The sequence below is a fragment of the Harmonia axyridis genome, chromosome X (assembly GCF_914767665.1).
Source record: "Harmonia axyridis chromosome X, icHarAxyr1.1, whole genome shotgun sequence".
NCBI classification, from domain to species: Eukaryota; Metazoa; Arthropoda; class Insecta; order Coleoptera; family Coccinellidae; genus Harmonia; species Harmonia axyridis.
Genome location: NC_059508.1, coordinates 2,248,437 through 2,265,099, shown reverse-complemented (window position 1 = coordinate 2,265,099; position 16,663 = coordinate 2,248,437). Strand labels below are relative to the sequence as shown.

The window sequence follows — 16,663 nt, the reverse complement described above, 5'->3', positions numbered from 1 at the left end:
CTCCTAGATATCACTATAGAATCCTATCATTGAATTTTTTGGCGGATGCGCTGTAATTAAGCGCATCCACCAAAATTTGAATAATATGATTTCATATGCATTTTGCGGAAAGAGTGTTTAGTCAGATCAGCTTCAAAATTTGATATCACACGGAAATCTTTATGCTGAATATTTATCTATCTTTAGTTTGTTCGTGAAAATGTTTGAAACTAAGATTCAGGATTTTTCTGGAATTTTCGAAAGCATTACTTAGAAACTTAATATACCAACGACTTACAATACTAATTCTTGCTGGTTTCAAGAATATATTTCAGACCAATTAACGAAAATTATGAAATATTGTTATACGACGAATCTAATGAAAAGTTTCTTATAAAGATTGTTATATTAAGACCTACATAATATAATGAACTGGAAATTAATCCACAATTGCTTTCCTTAAATAAATAGCTACTTCACTTATTCAATGCACTTAGTTTCAGACGGTCAGAATGAAGTTTAATGTGAATAATTACATGAATAAAATAAAACAAAATCCATCAAAAAGCACTTAGTACAAATGCATTAGATTCTGCTCATATATTTATTTATTCAATAACTTGATAGCTTCTTGATTTTGTTCCCTACGTATATTTCATACAGGATAGAACATTGAATAGAAAATCTTGAAATAAACGGTGTCATTTAGATAGATGAATATCGTGAAGAAAATTCCATTTTTTTTGTTTTTAATAGCAGGAGAAATTTATTCTGAGGATGACAGTTTTAACATTTGTTAGTATTTGTAACAAGGTTATATTTTATTTTACGGATTTATTTTCAGTTTTGGTCCATGGAGTGAAAAATGATATGGTAGCAAAAAAATTCGATGAAGCAAGCAACTATATCAGTAAAACATATAATTATACCTTGAACTCAAAAAAAATATCTGCCGATTCCTTAGATCCAGTCACATTCCTCACTAAACGTAAGTAGTATTCCTAGCGCATTTACAAAGAGCAGAATAAAAGTTATTCCACTAGACCCTTGTGAGTTTTGTTACTCATCTGAAACTTTTTTAACTTTTAATTCTGTAGTACCCAATCACAATATTAGATATCTTGAAGTATATAATGTTGATTGCAGTTTGTGAAGAATATAAAAATTATGTACAAATTATGAAAGCACCTCATTTGATACTCGACACAACTGAAACGAAAGCTATTTCAAAAGCTATTAAATTTTTTACGAAGGCCTTAGCATTACCAATTGTCACTACATCTGCTTATAAGAATGCAGCAAACGATGCATGGAGCAATCTCGATCAAAACGAGATGCAATATTTGATTCAAGTTTTTTCACCATATCATGCTATCTTCAGTTTGTCCAAACACATATTTCGTCATCAGAAAATAACGAATCTTGTTATAATTCATGACGTTACTTTAGGTGAGTGAGAATTTTCAGTCATTCACCAAAATTTTTCTTTTATTTATTTAAGAATAACGGAATATTGGTAAGTATTTAAACCGTAAATTTACTGATTCTATTGCACCTATGTATTTAATTTTTAAATTATAAATAGAAAATATATGTTTCAGGGTCGCACGAGACATTCTTAGAAATGTTCCTAAACGTCAACGTGAGATATGTAATTGATCAAATAGATTTAAAGATGAATATATACGAAAAACTCAGCAATTACAGCAGAACTTTTTCAAATTTTTTCGTTATGGGCAGCTCACAAAATGTAAAGAGCATTTTGGAAATTGCCGATTCACAATTACTATTTGAGACTAAATACGCTTGGTACGCTTTCACCCTAGATGACGGAATAGTGAATTGCTCAACTTGTGCTAACGCTAAAATTATCTCTGTTCAACCATCTGGAATGCATTCGATTGAATATCCAATCTATGATAAAGATATCCCGTCAAATGATTTTTATTCACATCTTTTCATTGGATCTATTCTGAGTCTGAGGTACGTTTAATAGGGTATGTAACATTTAAGTTCGTTGTTTTTTTTCAAACATCAACTTTTGAAATTTTTGGGTTTCGAACTGTTTTACAAACAAATTTACACGATGAATGAGTCAGTTTATAAGTTATTATACGTATGATCGAAATCAAAGAAAATGATTTCCAATTGTAATTGATAGTTCAATGGAAACTCCATCCAAATCTCTTTGAAAGGTAACTTTTTTCGCGAAGTTTTCCCATTGATTTCGCTGAGAGTTCAATTAAACACCAATAGATGTCTCTATCTGTCCTTCGGGCAATTTTTCAAAATTTTTTTTGTAATTGTGGAAATACTTTGGCAAGTTGATCGTTATTATAGAAATTTTACGGAAATTTCTACTCTATATCTCTAGATGAACTTGAATAGATTTCATCGACCAGATATGAATAAAATAACAATTTTTGTTATTGTTTAGTTTCAAAAAATCACTAATCTCCTTTCCGTTCTATAATTTTCGTATCGACAGTTTATTGGCAAATTATTGCATTTAATCCTACATATAAATTTGCATTCAGTGAATGAAGAATTAAAAGAGGGGTTGATATGACTAAACACTTCAAGTTAGACAATAAATCATAAAAAATAAATTAAACCTACCTTGAAAAACCAGAACCGGCGCATTCGCCAATTTGTTGAAGGTGCAGATTTGATTATATCTGAACTACTAAATATCATAGCACCTTAAGTTTTTGTTTCCCTTTCTTAACGTTGTTGGACCGTTTCTTTATTTGTTTAAATGGTTCAATTTAATGAATACAAATGACATAAGAAATGTCAAAAAACAATACATATTGCTGCCATTATAACCATTTTGAATTGTTTCATTTCTATTGAAAAATTTGTTATTTGAATCAAGGGAACAATTACAACATTGCTTCCGCAGTTTATTTTCCCGAAATTCGAAGCTTTATTGTAAAAAAACTGGTTAACCATTTATGATTCAAAGTGTTGTCCATCGCTGGCCACTACTTTATCCCATCTTTTGGGCAGCGATCGAATCCGGCGTTGAGAAAACTGGTCATCTTTTGAAGCGATCCACGAATCGATACAATTCTTCACTTCCTCATAAGACCGGAAGTGCTGGTCAGCCAGTCCGTGTGTCATTGATCGAAACAAGTGAAAGTCCTACGGAGCAACGTCTGAATACTGTGGCTGGGGTAGGACTTCCCATTTCAACGTTTCCAAGTATGATTTGACCACTTTCGCATAATGGGGTCGAGCATTGTCATGTTGTAAAATCACTTTATCATGTCTCTCGTTGTATTGCGGCCGTTTGTCTTTCAATGCTTGACTCGAACGCATTAATTGCGTCCGATAACGATCGCTTGTGATTGTTTCAGTCGCTATTAACAACTCATAATACTCTACGCCGAGCTGGTCCCACCCAGCATAATCTTGGAACCGTGAATATTCGGTTTGGCCGGCGACATAGAAGCGTGGCCGGGATAATCCCATTATTTTCTGCGCTTTGGATTATGATAATGAACCAATTTTTCGTCTCTAGTCACAATGCGATGCAGAAATCCCTTCAATCTTTGCCTTGCATGCAGCAGTTCACAAGCAAACAAACGCCGTTGAACATATCTCGGCTTCAACTCGTACGCCACCCAATTTTCTTGTTTCTGAATCATTCCCATGACATTAAGGCGTTTTGAACTGGCTTGTTGCGTCAACCCCAGTGATGCCTTCGACCTCAAAATAACCATTCTTGCAGCGTTGAAACCACTCTCAAACACACTCTTCCACTGATAGCGGCCTCAAGAAAGGTAGTTGAGAGCATTCGATGAGCCTCAGCCGCAGATTTTTTCATATTAAAGCAGAAAATTAAAACCTCTCGCAAATGATGAGAATTTGGCTCGTGAGTTGACATGTTTAATTGAGAATAACTTTATGATGCATACACAAATCGTCTAATATTTCGATGGCGTTATGTTTACAAATACCTGAGCTTATTGTATGACATCTATACGATCTATTTATTTCGACTACCACGTAACATAACATTACAGCCATCTATTGCAAAACGGCGGAAGCAAAGTTGTACACCTAATTATTTTTTTATTCATTACACTTTCTATTTGCAGAAATAGCTCATACGTGAGCAGATGGACCAAATATGACTTCATAAATTGTGAAACTTACGATGGAAATAACACTCCGTTCAGAGAGAATATCGATTTGAAAGAAAATCTCCAAAGATATATGTTCAATTATAAGCCTTTCAATATGGAAGTAAAATTGGTACATTTTACTGATGGAAAGATCAAAGATTCGGTCCTAATTGGTCAATGGATCTCATATGAGGATAATGAAGTGAAGCTGATGAATAAAAACCTATGGAGAGAATTTATAGGGACAGAGGTTCTGAAAATAGTTGTGGTTGAGGTGAACATTGAATTTATTAATATGGTATAAGTGCGTATTCTGATCTTTCAGCTTTTTTGAAGCAAGTTGCTGGTTCTACAGTTCAATTGGGACTTATACCTAGATGAAGCTTCATTTAGAGGGAATACTACGACGTGGCTGCTTAGTTCAAAACAAAATAGAGATAATTCGTCTTACAAATCGCCGATTTTAATGGAATTTTTATATAATTTCCTTAAACATTAATCTACGTGGAACAAAGTAAATATTTTCAATTTCCGAATGAGCAATGAAAAAAATATCGGTAACTTTTCGTTGTTTTGCGGAAAAATTTGCTAAAACAATAACAACAAACTTATAAACTGTAAGAAGTTTTTCCTAATGTTGGAGAATTTAAGAGAAATGTTGAACCTTGAGCCTTACACAATGCAGGATTTCCTAATAATAATAATAATAATAATTCGTTCTGATTGTTTGTGTTTGAGATGTACATATGGGATTCTCGAAAATAAACTTTATTATTATTATTATCACAATTCCGAAATCCCGCAACCAAAAGATAATTATTTTTTCCAGCAAAAACCCTTCATTTTTTTGGACTATTCACACCCAAGAGGATACAACGGTTACCTTGTGGACATGATGGAAGAAATTGGCCAATTGTTAGGGTTCGAATTTTACTTGGAGTTAGCCAGCGATAACGCTATCGGCGATGTAGATGACGATGGACTATGGAACGGATTGATTGGAGACATTTTGAATTTAAAAGCCGACATTGGCTTGGCTTCAATTCCGGTATCATCGATACGGGAAAAAGTTATCGATTTCACCATACCCTACTACGAAGCTGTAGGATCGATCATGCTGATGAAACTTTTCAGGACAGAACCTTCCCTGAATAAGTTTATCGATGTGATAGAGACCGAAGTTTGGATATACATTTTAGCGGCGTATGCTCTGACAAGGTAAATGTTTTTTTGAGTGAAACTGAGTGAAATTATTGAGCATTATAAATTGTATCCTACTCACATGTTAATGCTATAACTGAACTGTCTTCGTCTAAGATCAAAAAGCAAAAAGACGTGGTTCTGGCATATTTTCTTGATCAATCAATGAAAGAGAAGGATACATTGGAAATTTAATTCGACATCGTATGAACATAGCAAATACTTTGATCTCCTCAATAGTTCACTTTAACCCTATATTGAACCAGCACACAAACAAAACTTATGTTCTGAAAACTTTTTGTAAAGAGTTCTTTACAAAATACATCTGCTCTGGTTTTTATTTTCAATAATTTTCAGAATACAATGAATATAAAAGTCATTATGAAATAGGATTTGATGTTTGAGTTTCTATTGTTATTGCCTAGTATTTGCTTTTACTGTATTTACTATAGGTATTTTTTTTACTTTAACAGTTGTAGAGAAAGTAAAGTCTGCTACTTGGTCAGAATGAAAATGCGATGCTCGTGATTTTCATTCTAATCATGACACATAATATACTATAATATTATTATACTCAAGCCTACTTGTCACTTGATGAGATCTTATTTTTTTCAGCTTGCTCATTTGGATCTTCGACAAATATCAACCGGAGAAGGACCCTAACGAAAGGATATTCTCATTGAGAGAGAGCTTATGGTTTTGTTTTCTTTCATTGACGCCCCAAGGAACTGGTGGTTTGCCACGTAACCTACCCGGTCTTATTGTTACAGTATCTTGGTGGTTATTCTCGTTTGTCATACTTGCTTCGTACACAGCTAATTTGTCGGCAATTCTAACCGTTTCGTTATTCAATAATCAAATCGAAAATATCAACGACTTGGAGAAAGAATACAGACTGAAATTTGCTCCTTTGAACGGATCCTATACAATGCAGTATTTTTCAAGATTGGCGCGCATTGAGGAAATGTTCCATCAGTGAGTCGACATTTTTCCTTTGTATTTCTTGTTTACATGATTCTCAGACAATTCACCTGAAGTAATGAATATTAAATTACTGTTGATCTATTTCCTCTGTTTATCAGATAAATAACAATTGTTTCGATGCACAGTAACTTCTTCAGATCTATTAGGTGTACAACTTTGCTTACGCCGTTTTGCAATAGATGGTTGTAGAAGTAAGTGGTAGTCGAAATAAATAGATCGTAGATGTCATACAATAAGCTTAGGTATTTGTAAACATAACACCATCGAAATATTAGACGATTTGTGTCTGCATCATAAAGTTATTCTCAATTAAACATGTCAACTTACGAGCCAAATTCTCGTCATTTGGGAGAGGTTTTAATTTTCTGCTTTCATATTAGTGGAAGAATGTGTCGAGAATGGTTTCAACGCTTTAAGAACGGTGATTTTAACGTCGAAGACCAGCATGGCGGAGGAAGAGAGAAGGTATTCGAAGATGCAGAATTGGATGCATTACTTGATAAAGACTCGTGTCAAACGCAACAAGTATTGGCAGGATCATTGGGAGTGACGCGACAAGGCATTTCAAAATGCCTGAAAGTCATGGGAATGATTCAGAAACAAGGAAATTGTTCTGAATGTTTCTGAGTTGTTTCTGCATCGCATTGTGACTGGAGACTAAAAATGAGTTCATTCCGATATGGGAAAATATGGTTTTAAGGTCATGCCCTGTATTTGGTGGTACCAGCTCGGCGTAGTGTATTATGAGTTGTTGAAACCGACTGAAACAATCACAAGCGATTGTTATCGAACGCAATTAATTGTTTGAGCCGAGCATTGAAAGACAAACGGCCGCAATACAACGAGAGACAAGGTAAAGTGATTTTGCAGCATGACAATACTCGAGCTCATGATGCGAAAGTGGTCATAATTGGAAACGTTGAAATGGGAAGTCCTACCCCACCCACGGTAATCTCCAGACGTTGCTCCGTCGGACCAGCACTTGTTTCGATCAATGGCACACGGCCTGACTGACCAGCACTTCCGGTCATATGAAGAAGTAAAAAATTGGATCGATTCGTGGATCGCTTCAAAAGATAACCAGTTTTTTCAACGCGGGATTCTATCACTGCCCAAAAGATGGGAGAAAGTAGTAGCCAGCGATGGACAATACTTTGAATTATAAATGTATAACCAGTTATTTATAATAAAGCATCGAATTTTGGATAGAACGGAAGCAAAGTTATACGCCTATGTATCTCTTGTTTACAAGACTCTCAGACAATCCACCTGAAGTTATGAATATAATTAAATAACTGTTATTCTATTTCCCCTGTCTATCAGATATAAATAACATTTGTTTAGATGTACAGTAACTTTTCAGTTTTTATCTATGTATAAAGGTATTGGAGACCACAAAACTGTATATGAAATCAGATTCAAGATGAAGTTATTTTTGCCGACTAATTCGAATGGAAACTTCTCAGGATAGTTTGGATCTCGCTTGTAGTTAAATTCATTAATCAACAAAATTCGACTACAGGTTCCTTAAATATGACCAATTTTGAGAAATAATACCCGATTTTTCCGTGACAATAGATCCTACCAAGTTATTAGTTCCGCTTTTATTTAACAATCTCTGAATGGCAGACCGATCATTCTTCGACTCAGATCTTCGAATTATTTATCCTGAAGCGACCTATCATTAAAAATAATTAATCAAAATTGAGCACTGGTTCATTCGCCAATTTGTATCAACATTTATATTTGGTTTGTCAACAACAAATTGTTCTTAAATTATCAATTGAAAAACTCCAGAGGAATATATTGGTTGCTGATTTCAAAGCACCCAATTATCTCAAATATTTCGAGTGAAATTATGTTCTAGCATTTGGAAAAATATGACCTTCGACGGAGACCACAACGAAAAAGCAAAATCTAAATATTCGGTCTGGTCTTATCCCGTATCCAACAAATACAACGACATATGGAACTCAATGCAATCGGCTGGCTTTCCGAAAACGATGGACGAGGTCCTAGAAAGGATAAGAAGATCGACGTCCTCTGCTGACGGATTCGTATTTCTGGGCGATGCCACCGATTGCAGATATTTAGTGTTGACGAATTGCGATCTGCAAACAGTCGGTGAAGAATTTTCCACCAAGCCATACGCTATTGCAGTACCGGAAGGGTCACCTCTGAAAAGGCGATTGGACTTCGCGTAAGGAATGCACTTTTGTATTACGTTCATTTCATTGAATCTTTATTCATTCATTCAGTCATCATCATCTTGATATCATAATTCCACGATCTCATCCCTTGATCTAATGCCTTTGTCCTCTGATGAATACAATTTTGCAAAACAAATTTTTTGTGATGGCGCTAATATAAATCTCATTCTCCTGCTTCGGCTCTCTTTGTGCTCCTCATTCATAATATTGAAGTTGTCCTCAAGATCAAAGGGAAGTAAACAATAAAACTCAGGTCGAAAGTAAAGACATCTGAAGATGAGTCCGATAATTAGGACACACTAATGCATTTTCCTATTTTAACTGACTAAGATTTAGAATGTGATATTTTGGATTACTCTAGACTCTACCCAGATAAACATCTAATGCTCCACCCCATGTCAACTTACAATTTCTAGATATTTAAGGTGGTCAACCTTTACTGAAATTTCACTGTTCGTCGATTGCATAGGGATGGACGTAAGTAGATTGATCATTAGTTTGGAGGGAATATGTAATGAATTTATTCTTCGCAACATTCATATTCAAATGATTCTCTGGCAGCCACATTTTAATTATCCTCATTCCCACCAGGGATGTGGAATATAGCTTATTCCATAAGTCGCCGAGAAATATAAATACAGAGCCATTCTCATAAGAAATCATATGCAAAGCTGAAATACCCAGGAGGTTGTTTATCAGGTTAATGACTGGTAGTTATCTGTAGTTTCGTTAGGTATTGGAATTAAGCTAAAATAAAAATGAAGAGTATCACGAGAACACGACATATTGAGCCAGTTTTCATTTTCTTGGTACAGAGTTTGGTGTGTTATAATTTCTTTCACAAAGCGATCAGTCTGTGGAAACCTAACTGACAACCAGTTGCGTTATATATTGTCTTTACGTCACGCTCAGACTCAGTTTGTAATCGTCTGTAAGCATTAATTTTCTAAATATTTCAGTATTATGGAACTGATAGAAAGAGGCACTCTTCAGCAACTCAAGACGAAATGGTGGGACAGAAATCCAGACAGAAAATTATGCGAAACAGAAAATCGGTTAGATGGAATAGGATTACCGAATATGGGAGGAGTTTTTGGCCTGATGTTGTTTGGAATTGGATTGGCTATCATAGTACTTGTGATTGAATTTTTTTGGTATCGGCACATACGAAACACTAGAACTTTTAATCGAAGATGAATATTTATTGTTCAGAATGAGATTGATGAGAAGAAAGTTATTTGAAATAAACGCACCCATACTCATAGCACGAATACTTTATGGAGTTCTTGAAATTAGATTTTACCTCATAAATTTCACAGCTCAGATGAAATAAGAATTTTGAATCAGTTAGAAATATAGTTACTAAAATATCAGAGAATTCGACATATGTGGGTTGAAGCAGCTTAAGAATTAATTTTATATATCTATCAATGTCGAGCTTGTTCTTCTATTATTTGCAATCATTAGATCTAAACTAACAGCTATGATATATGTCCTCGAGAAGAGTATGAATGCTAACAACAATAGTAAAGACTCGGAACTTATGTGTTTGGATTTGATTTGTTTCTTCATACCAACCTGTATAATATATGTTCAGAAGAACAGAGAAAAGTACCCAAGACATAAAGATTAATTCTCATAAAACCAGAGAAAATAAAACACATGCTTTACTCCACCTTCAAAAATGAGAAAAACAGGATGCAAATTGCATTTATCTCACCAAGCCCTATAAAAAACTAACAAATCATATCAGAAATTTGAGGTTGAAAGAATATCAGGAAAAAGCTCAGAATCTATTGCTGATGAACACGATTTACCATGTGAGTGAATTTCTCAATAAATTTTCACAAATATTGTATCTGTATTATTTCTGTTCAACCTACATTAGTTGTCATATTTTGTTATTTCGTATTTATAAATGTAATTTTACTTTAATTGACGTATCATGAAACTTGTGATGACTAAATATTTTACGCATGTTACTACTAACTTATACCGATATATATTAAATAAAAATTATTATAGATTATGTCCGAAAATTTCTCTAAAAGTATGCAGATTAAACGTGCTATCTGAAAAATTGAAACGAAAAATACAGCAATGTTGTATTTCCACGCCAATCAACTCAAAACCTTCTGAGGAATTCGAACAATGGGAATTTTCTGAACTCAGATTACCCCTTGCGATGATACGAAGAGAAATTAGGCGTTAGGTGTTCTTTATTGTAGGATATACATATAAGACGAGAAAAATCGAAATTTTCAAGGTTTGAAAGTTGAAAGGGGACCATATATTAAGAGTTCCCGATTATCATATGGCAAAAAGCTCAAGATTTGAAATCTTTCCAGACATACATTAGTGTCTGAATAGATCACGTCAGATAAAATAGCATTTCTCGATAATTAATGCCGATTTCATAATCAAGGCGTTCATTCGGCACCAGCTTATGAAGCTTCTAATAAGACATTCACATGTTCTCCTGAATTCATCAAGATTGAGATCTTTTATTGCCAGGGGTATATCATCAGCTGAAATAATTATTATGCAAGCCAAAAGATACTCAGGATGCTCACTAATGAAGAAAAGACAAAGAAGAGACCTTTGAACTGAGCCCTGGGGGACCCGTCATTTGAGATAATATGTTCGCGAATGGGAGTTACTCAACTTAACCACCATATATGGCTTTAGTTATCTGTAACTCGCGTTGTATGAAACTAGATGACGTTAGAAATATGAGATTTCGTACTACAAAAACCTTTGTGACAGTTTGGTGATAAGTAGACTCAGTTTAGTTTTAGAACGCATTGAAGATGGACACTATAGCAAAGAGAAAATACACTATAATTCACAGTTTTTCTTCGATAAAGGCGAGAATGCAACTCAGACGGCTGAAAATATAAATAGTGTTTATGATGCTGATACTGTAACAGCCAATCACGCGCAATTTTAGTTTCGTCGATTACGTTCCGGTAATTTTTATGTCAAAAATGCACAAAAAAAGGCCAATTGTCGAAAATGAAAATTATGTACATTGTTCAATCCGACCGTCATGGAGGCTCAAAATTGGACAAAAAACCGTTTAAACCATTTGCATGTGTCTGGTCACAAGAAGAAGCTCAATGTATGGGTATCACACGATTTTTCGTCTGCGAATCGCTGCTGAATTGCAACGAAATCGACCTATTTTGAAGCGATTGGTGACTGGTCATGAAAAGTGAATCACTTACGACAACGCAAGCAAAAACGGTCGTGGTCGAAACGGGGTGAGACAGCGGAAACGGTGGCCAAGTAAAAATTGACGACCAGAAAGGTTTTGTTATGTGTTTGGAGGGATTGGCAGGGAATTATCTACTATGAGCTTCTCCTCAACGGTACAACTGTTAACTCGGAACTGTACAGTCAACAATTGGACCGTCTGAAGGAAGCAATCGTCCAGAAGCGGCTAGCTTAGGCCAATAGAGAGGAATTGTGTTCCATCATGACAACGCCAGGCCACACACATTGATATTGACTCGCCAGAAGCTCCGAGGGTTTAGAGGTTCTTATGCATCCACACTAAAATCCGGACTGGTACCAAGTGATAATCATCTGTTCTTGTTCATGGTGAACAATTTTGCCTGTGAAAAATTCGCTTCAACAGAGGCTTGTGAAAACCGGCATTTCAGCTAGTAGGAACGAAGGCTTTAATGAGAGAGGTAAAATGGTATTATGTTTTTCATGAAAAATTTGTAGATTTCTTTTATGCTGTTTTTATGCTGTTAAAGTTAAATATTTTTTATGGAATGATGTGTGTATTATAGTATTGTATTTTCTATATATTGGCAAATAATATTATATTACTGTTGAAAAATGACCCGCGACAACAGAAATATTGATCAGATTTGCAAAATGCTCACAAATGAACGCATGAATTCTTGAAACCATCAAACAATGGTGGATTTCATGAATCGGATTACCCAGTTCGATGAGTCTTGGAGAATTCAGGGGTCAGGTGTTGGGTGTTGAAAAATCTACACATTAGACGTAGAAAAAATCGAAATTTCCAAAGTTTGCACTCGTTAGTTTAATAGGACGCGATGTATCAAGAGTCACCGACTGTCATATACAAATAGCGCGAGATCAATGATTGACGCTCAAACTTAGCGGTTCGGGGTTGTAGCTGAAGAAGCATTTGGTATCTGGCATACGCGGCAAGCGCAGACTGGATCCACGGAAAACGTCTCTCCATTTTGCCAGTTTCAGTTTCATGTTTTGCTGTGGGTTTGGTGGGATTGGCAGCAAATTATCTATTATGAGCTGCTCCTCTGCGGAATAACTGTTAACTCGGAACTGCACTGTCAAGAATTGAACCGTTCGAAGGAAGCAATCGCCTAGTAGCGGCCAGTTTTGGCCAGAATTGTGTTCCATCAGGACAAAGCCAGGCCACGTACATCGATATTGACTCGCCAGAAGCTCCGAGATCTTGGTTTGGAGGTTCTTATTCATCCACCTTATAATCTGGACATGGCACCAAATGGTTACCATCTGGTTTGTTCGTGGCAGCCAATTTTGCTGGTGGAAAATTCGCTTTAACGGAGGCTTATGAGAATCGGCTGTCTCAATTTTTGGCCAATAGGGACGAAGGCTTCTATGAAAGAGTCCTAATGGTATTAACTTCAAAATGCCAACAAGTTATCGAACAAAACGACGCATATTTGATCTGAATCGAATCATCCTAAAATGGTAATCAAAGCCTTGTTTTTCATGCAAAATAATAGATTTCTTTTTATCACACCTTATATTAGTGGTATGTTACTAGAGAATAATGTTCTTATAGTTAAAATTTTTTTATGAAATTATGAAGTGTATTATAGTATTGTATTTTTTATATATTGGCAAATAATAATATATTACTGTTGAAAAATGACCCGTGAAAACAGAAATATTGATCAGATTTACAAAATGCTCAGAAATGAACGCATGAATTCTTGAAACCATCGAACAATGGTGGATTTCATAAATCGGATTACCCATTTCGATGCCTCTTGGAGATTTCAGGCGACAGGTGTTGGCTGTTGAAAAATCTACACATTAGACGTAGAAAAAATCGAATTTTCCAAAGTTTGAACTCGTTAGTTTAATAGGACGCGATATATCAAGAGTCACTGACTGTCATATACAAATAGCGCGAGATCAATGATTGACGCTCAAACTTAGCGGTTGGGGGTTGTAGCTGAAGAAGCATGTGGTATCTGGCATACGCGGCAAGCGCAGACTGGATCCACGGAAAACGTCTCTCGGTTTTGCTAGTTTCCAGTTTCATGTTTTGTTGTGTGTTTGGTAGCAAATTATCTATTATGCTCCCCTACGGTATAACTGTTAACTCGGAACTGCACTGTCAAGACTTGAACCGTTCGGAGGAAGCAATCGCTGGCCTCTACTAGTAGAGGCCAGTTTTGGCCAGAATTGTGTTCCATCAGGACAAAGTCAGGCCACACACATCGATATTGATCCGCCAGAAGCTCCGAGATCTTGGTTTGGAGGTTTTTATGCATCCACCTCATAGTCTGGACCTATCACCAAGTAATAACCATCTGTTTCTGTTCATGGCGAACAATTTTTCTGGTGGAAAATTCGATTTAACAGAGGCTTGTGAGAATCGGCTGTCTCAATTTCTGGCCAATAGGGACGAGGGCTTTTATGAAAGAGGCATAATGGTATTAACTTCAAAATGCTAACAAGTTATCGAACAAAACGACGCATATTTGATCTAAATCGAATCATGGTAATTAAAGCCTTGTTTTTCATGCAAAATAATGGATTTCTTTTTATCACACCTTATATTTGTGGTATGTTACTAGAGAATAATGCTCTTATAGTTGAATATTTTTTATGAAATTATGAAGTGTATTATAGTATTGTATTTTCTATATATTGGCAAATAATATTATTTTACTGTTGAAAAATGATCCGTGAAAAAGCTCAGAAATGAACGCATGAATTCTTGAAATCATCGAACAATGGTGGATTTCATAAATCGGATTACCCATTTCGATGACTCTTGGAGAATTCAGGCGTCAGGTGTTGGGTGTTGAAAAATCTACACATTCGACGTAGAAAAAATCGAAATTTCCAAAGTTTGAACTCGTTAGTTTAATAGGACGCGATATATCAAGAGTCGCCGACTGTCATATACAAATAGCACGAGATCATTGATTGACGCTCAAACTTAGCGGTTGGGGGTTGTAGCTGAAGAAGCATGTGGTATCTGGCATACGCGGCAAGCGCAGACTGGATCCACGGAAAACGTCTCTCGGTTTTGCTAGTTTCCAGTTTCATGTTTTGTTGTGTGTTTGGTAGCAAATTATCTATTATGCTCCCCTACGGTATAACTGTTAACTCGGAACTGCACTGTCAAGACTTGAACCGTTCGGAGGAAGCAATCGCTGGCCTCTACTAGTAGAGGCCAGTTTTGGCCAGAATTGTGTTCCATCAGGACAAAGTCAGGCCACACACATCGATATTGATCCGCCAGAAGCTCCGAGATCTTGGTTTGGAGGTTTTTATGCATCCACCTCATAGTCTGGACCTATCACCAAGTAATAACCATCTGTTTCTGTTCATGGCGAACAATTTTTCTGGTGGAAAATTCGATTTAACAGAGGCTTGTGAGAATCGGCTGTCTCAATTTCTGGCCAATAGGGACGAGGGCTTTTATGAAAGAGGCATAATGGTATTAACTTCAAAATGCTAACAAGTTATCGAACAAAACGACGCATATTTGATCTAAATCGAATCATGGTAATTAAAGCCTTGTTTTTCATGCAAAATAATGGATTTCTTTTTATCACACCTTATATTTGTGGTATGTTACTAGAGAATAATGCTCTTATAGTTGAATATTTTTTATGAAATTATGAAGTGTATTATAGTATTGTATTTTCTATATATTGGCAAATAATATTATTTTACTGTTGAAAAATGATCCGTGAAAAAGCTCAGAAATGAACGCATGAATTCTTGAAATCATCGAACAATGGTGGATTTCATAAATCGGATTACCCATTTCGATGACTCTTGGAGAATTCAGGCGTCAGGTGTTGGGTGTTGAAAAATCTACACATTCGACGTAGAAAAAATCGAAATTTCCAAAGTTTGAACTCGTTAGTTTAATAGGACGCGATATATCAAGAGTCGCCGACTGTCATATACAAATAGCACGAGATCATTGATTGACGCTCAAACTTAGCGGTTGGGGGTTGTAGCTGAAGAAGCATGTGGTATCTGGCATACGCGGCAAGCGCAGACTGGATCCACGGAAAACGTCTCTCGGTTTTGCCAGTTTCCAGTTCCATGTTTTGTTGTGTGTTTGGTGGGATTGGCAGCAAATTATCTATAATGAGCTGCTCCCTTACGGTATAACTATTAACTCGGAACTACACTGCCAAGAATTGAACCGTTCGAAGGGAGCAATCGCCTAGTAGCGGCCAGTTTTGGCCAGAATTGTGTTTCATCAGGACAAAGCCAGGCCACACACATCGATATTGACTCGCCAGAAGCTCCGAGATCTTGGTTTGGAGGTTCTTATGCATCCACCTTATAGGCTGGACCTGGCACCAAGTAATACCCATCTGTTCAATTTTGCTGGTGGCAAATTCGCTTTAACAGAGGCTTGTGAGAATCGGCTGTCTCAATTTTTGGCCAATAGGGACGAGGGCTTCTATGAAAGAGGCATTATGGTATTAACTTCAAAATTCCAACAAGTTATCGAACAAAACGGCGCATATTCGATCTAAATCGAATCATCCTAACAATGGTAATTAAAGCCTTGTTTTTCATGCAAAATAATGGATTCCTTTTGGTCACACGTTATATTTGTAGTTTGTTACTCGAGAATAATGCTCTTATAGTTGAATATTTTTTATGAAATTATTAGGTGTATTGTAGTATTGTATTTTCTATATATTGGCGAATAATATTATATGACTGTTGAAAAATGACCCGTGAAAACAGAAATATTGATCAGATTTACAGAAATGAACGCATGAATTCTTGAAACCATCGAACAATGGTGGATTTCATAAATCGGATTACCCATTTCGATGACACTTGGAGAATTCAGGCGTCAGGTGTTTGGTGTTGAAAAATCTACACATTAGACGTAGAAAAAAATCGAAA

The 16,663-nt window shown here is 35.9% G+C and overlaps 1 protein-coding gene across 1 annotated transcript; it reads left to right on the top strand.

The window, feature by feature from the left end:
- The first annotated feature begins 849 nt into the window (after window positions 1-849).
- LOC123686109 (ionotropic receptor 25a-like) lies at window positions 850-16,281 on the top strand. Its single transcript, XM_045626092.1, has 9 exons — window positions 850-967; window positions 1,126-1,428; window positions 1,581-1,962; window positions 4,086-4,386; window positions 4,942-5,330; window positions 5,928-6,287; window positions 8,164-8,496; window positions 9,466-9,643; window positions 16,003-16,281. Exons 1-9 carry the CDS (start codon window positions 850-852, stop codon window positions 16,279-16,281), a joined length of 2,643 nt encoding a protein of 880 aa, XP_045482048.1.
- Window positions 16,282-16,663: the final 382 nt, after the last annotated feature.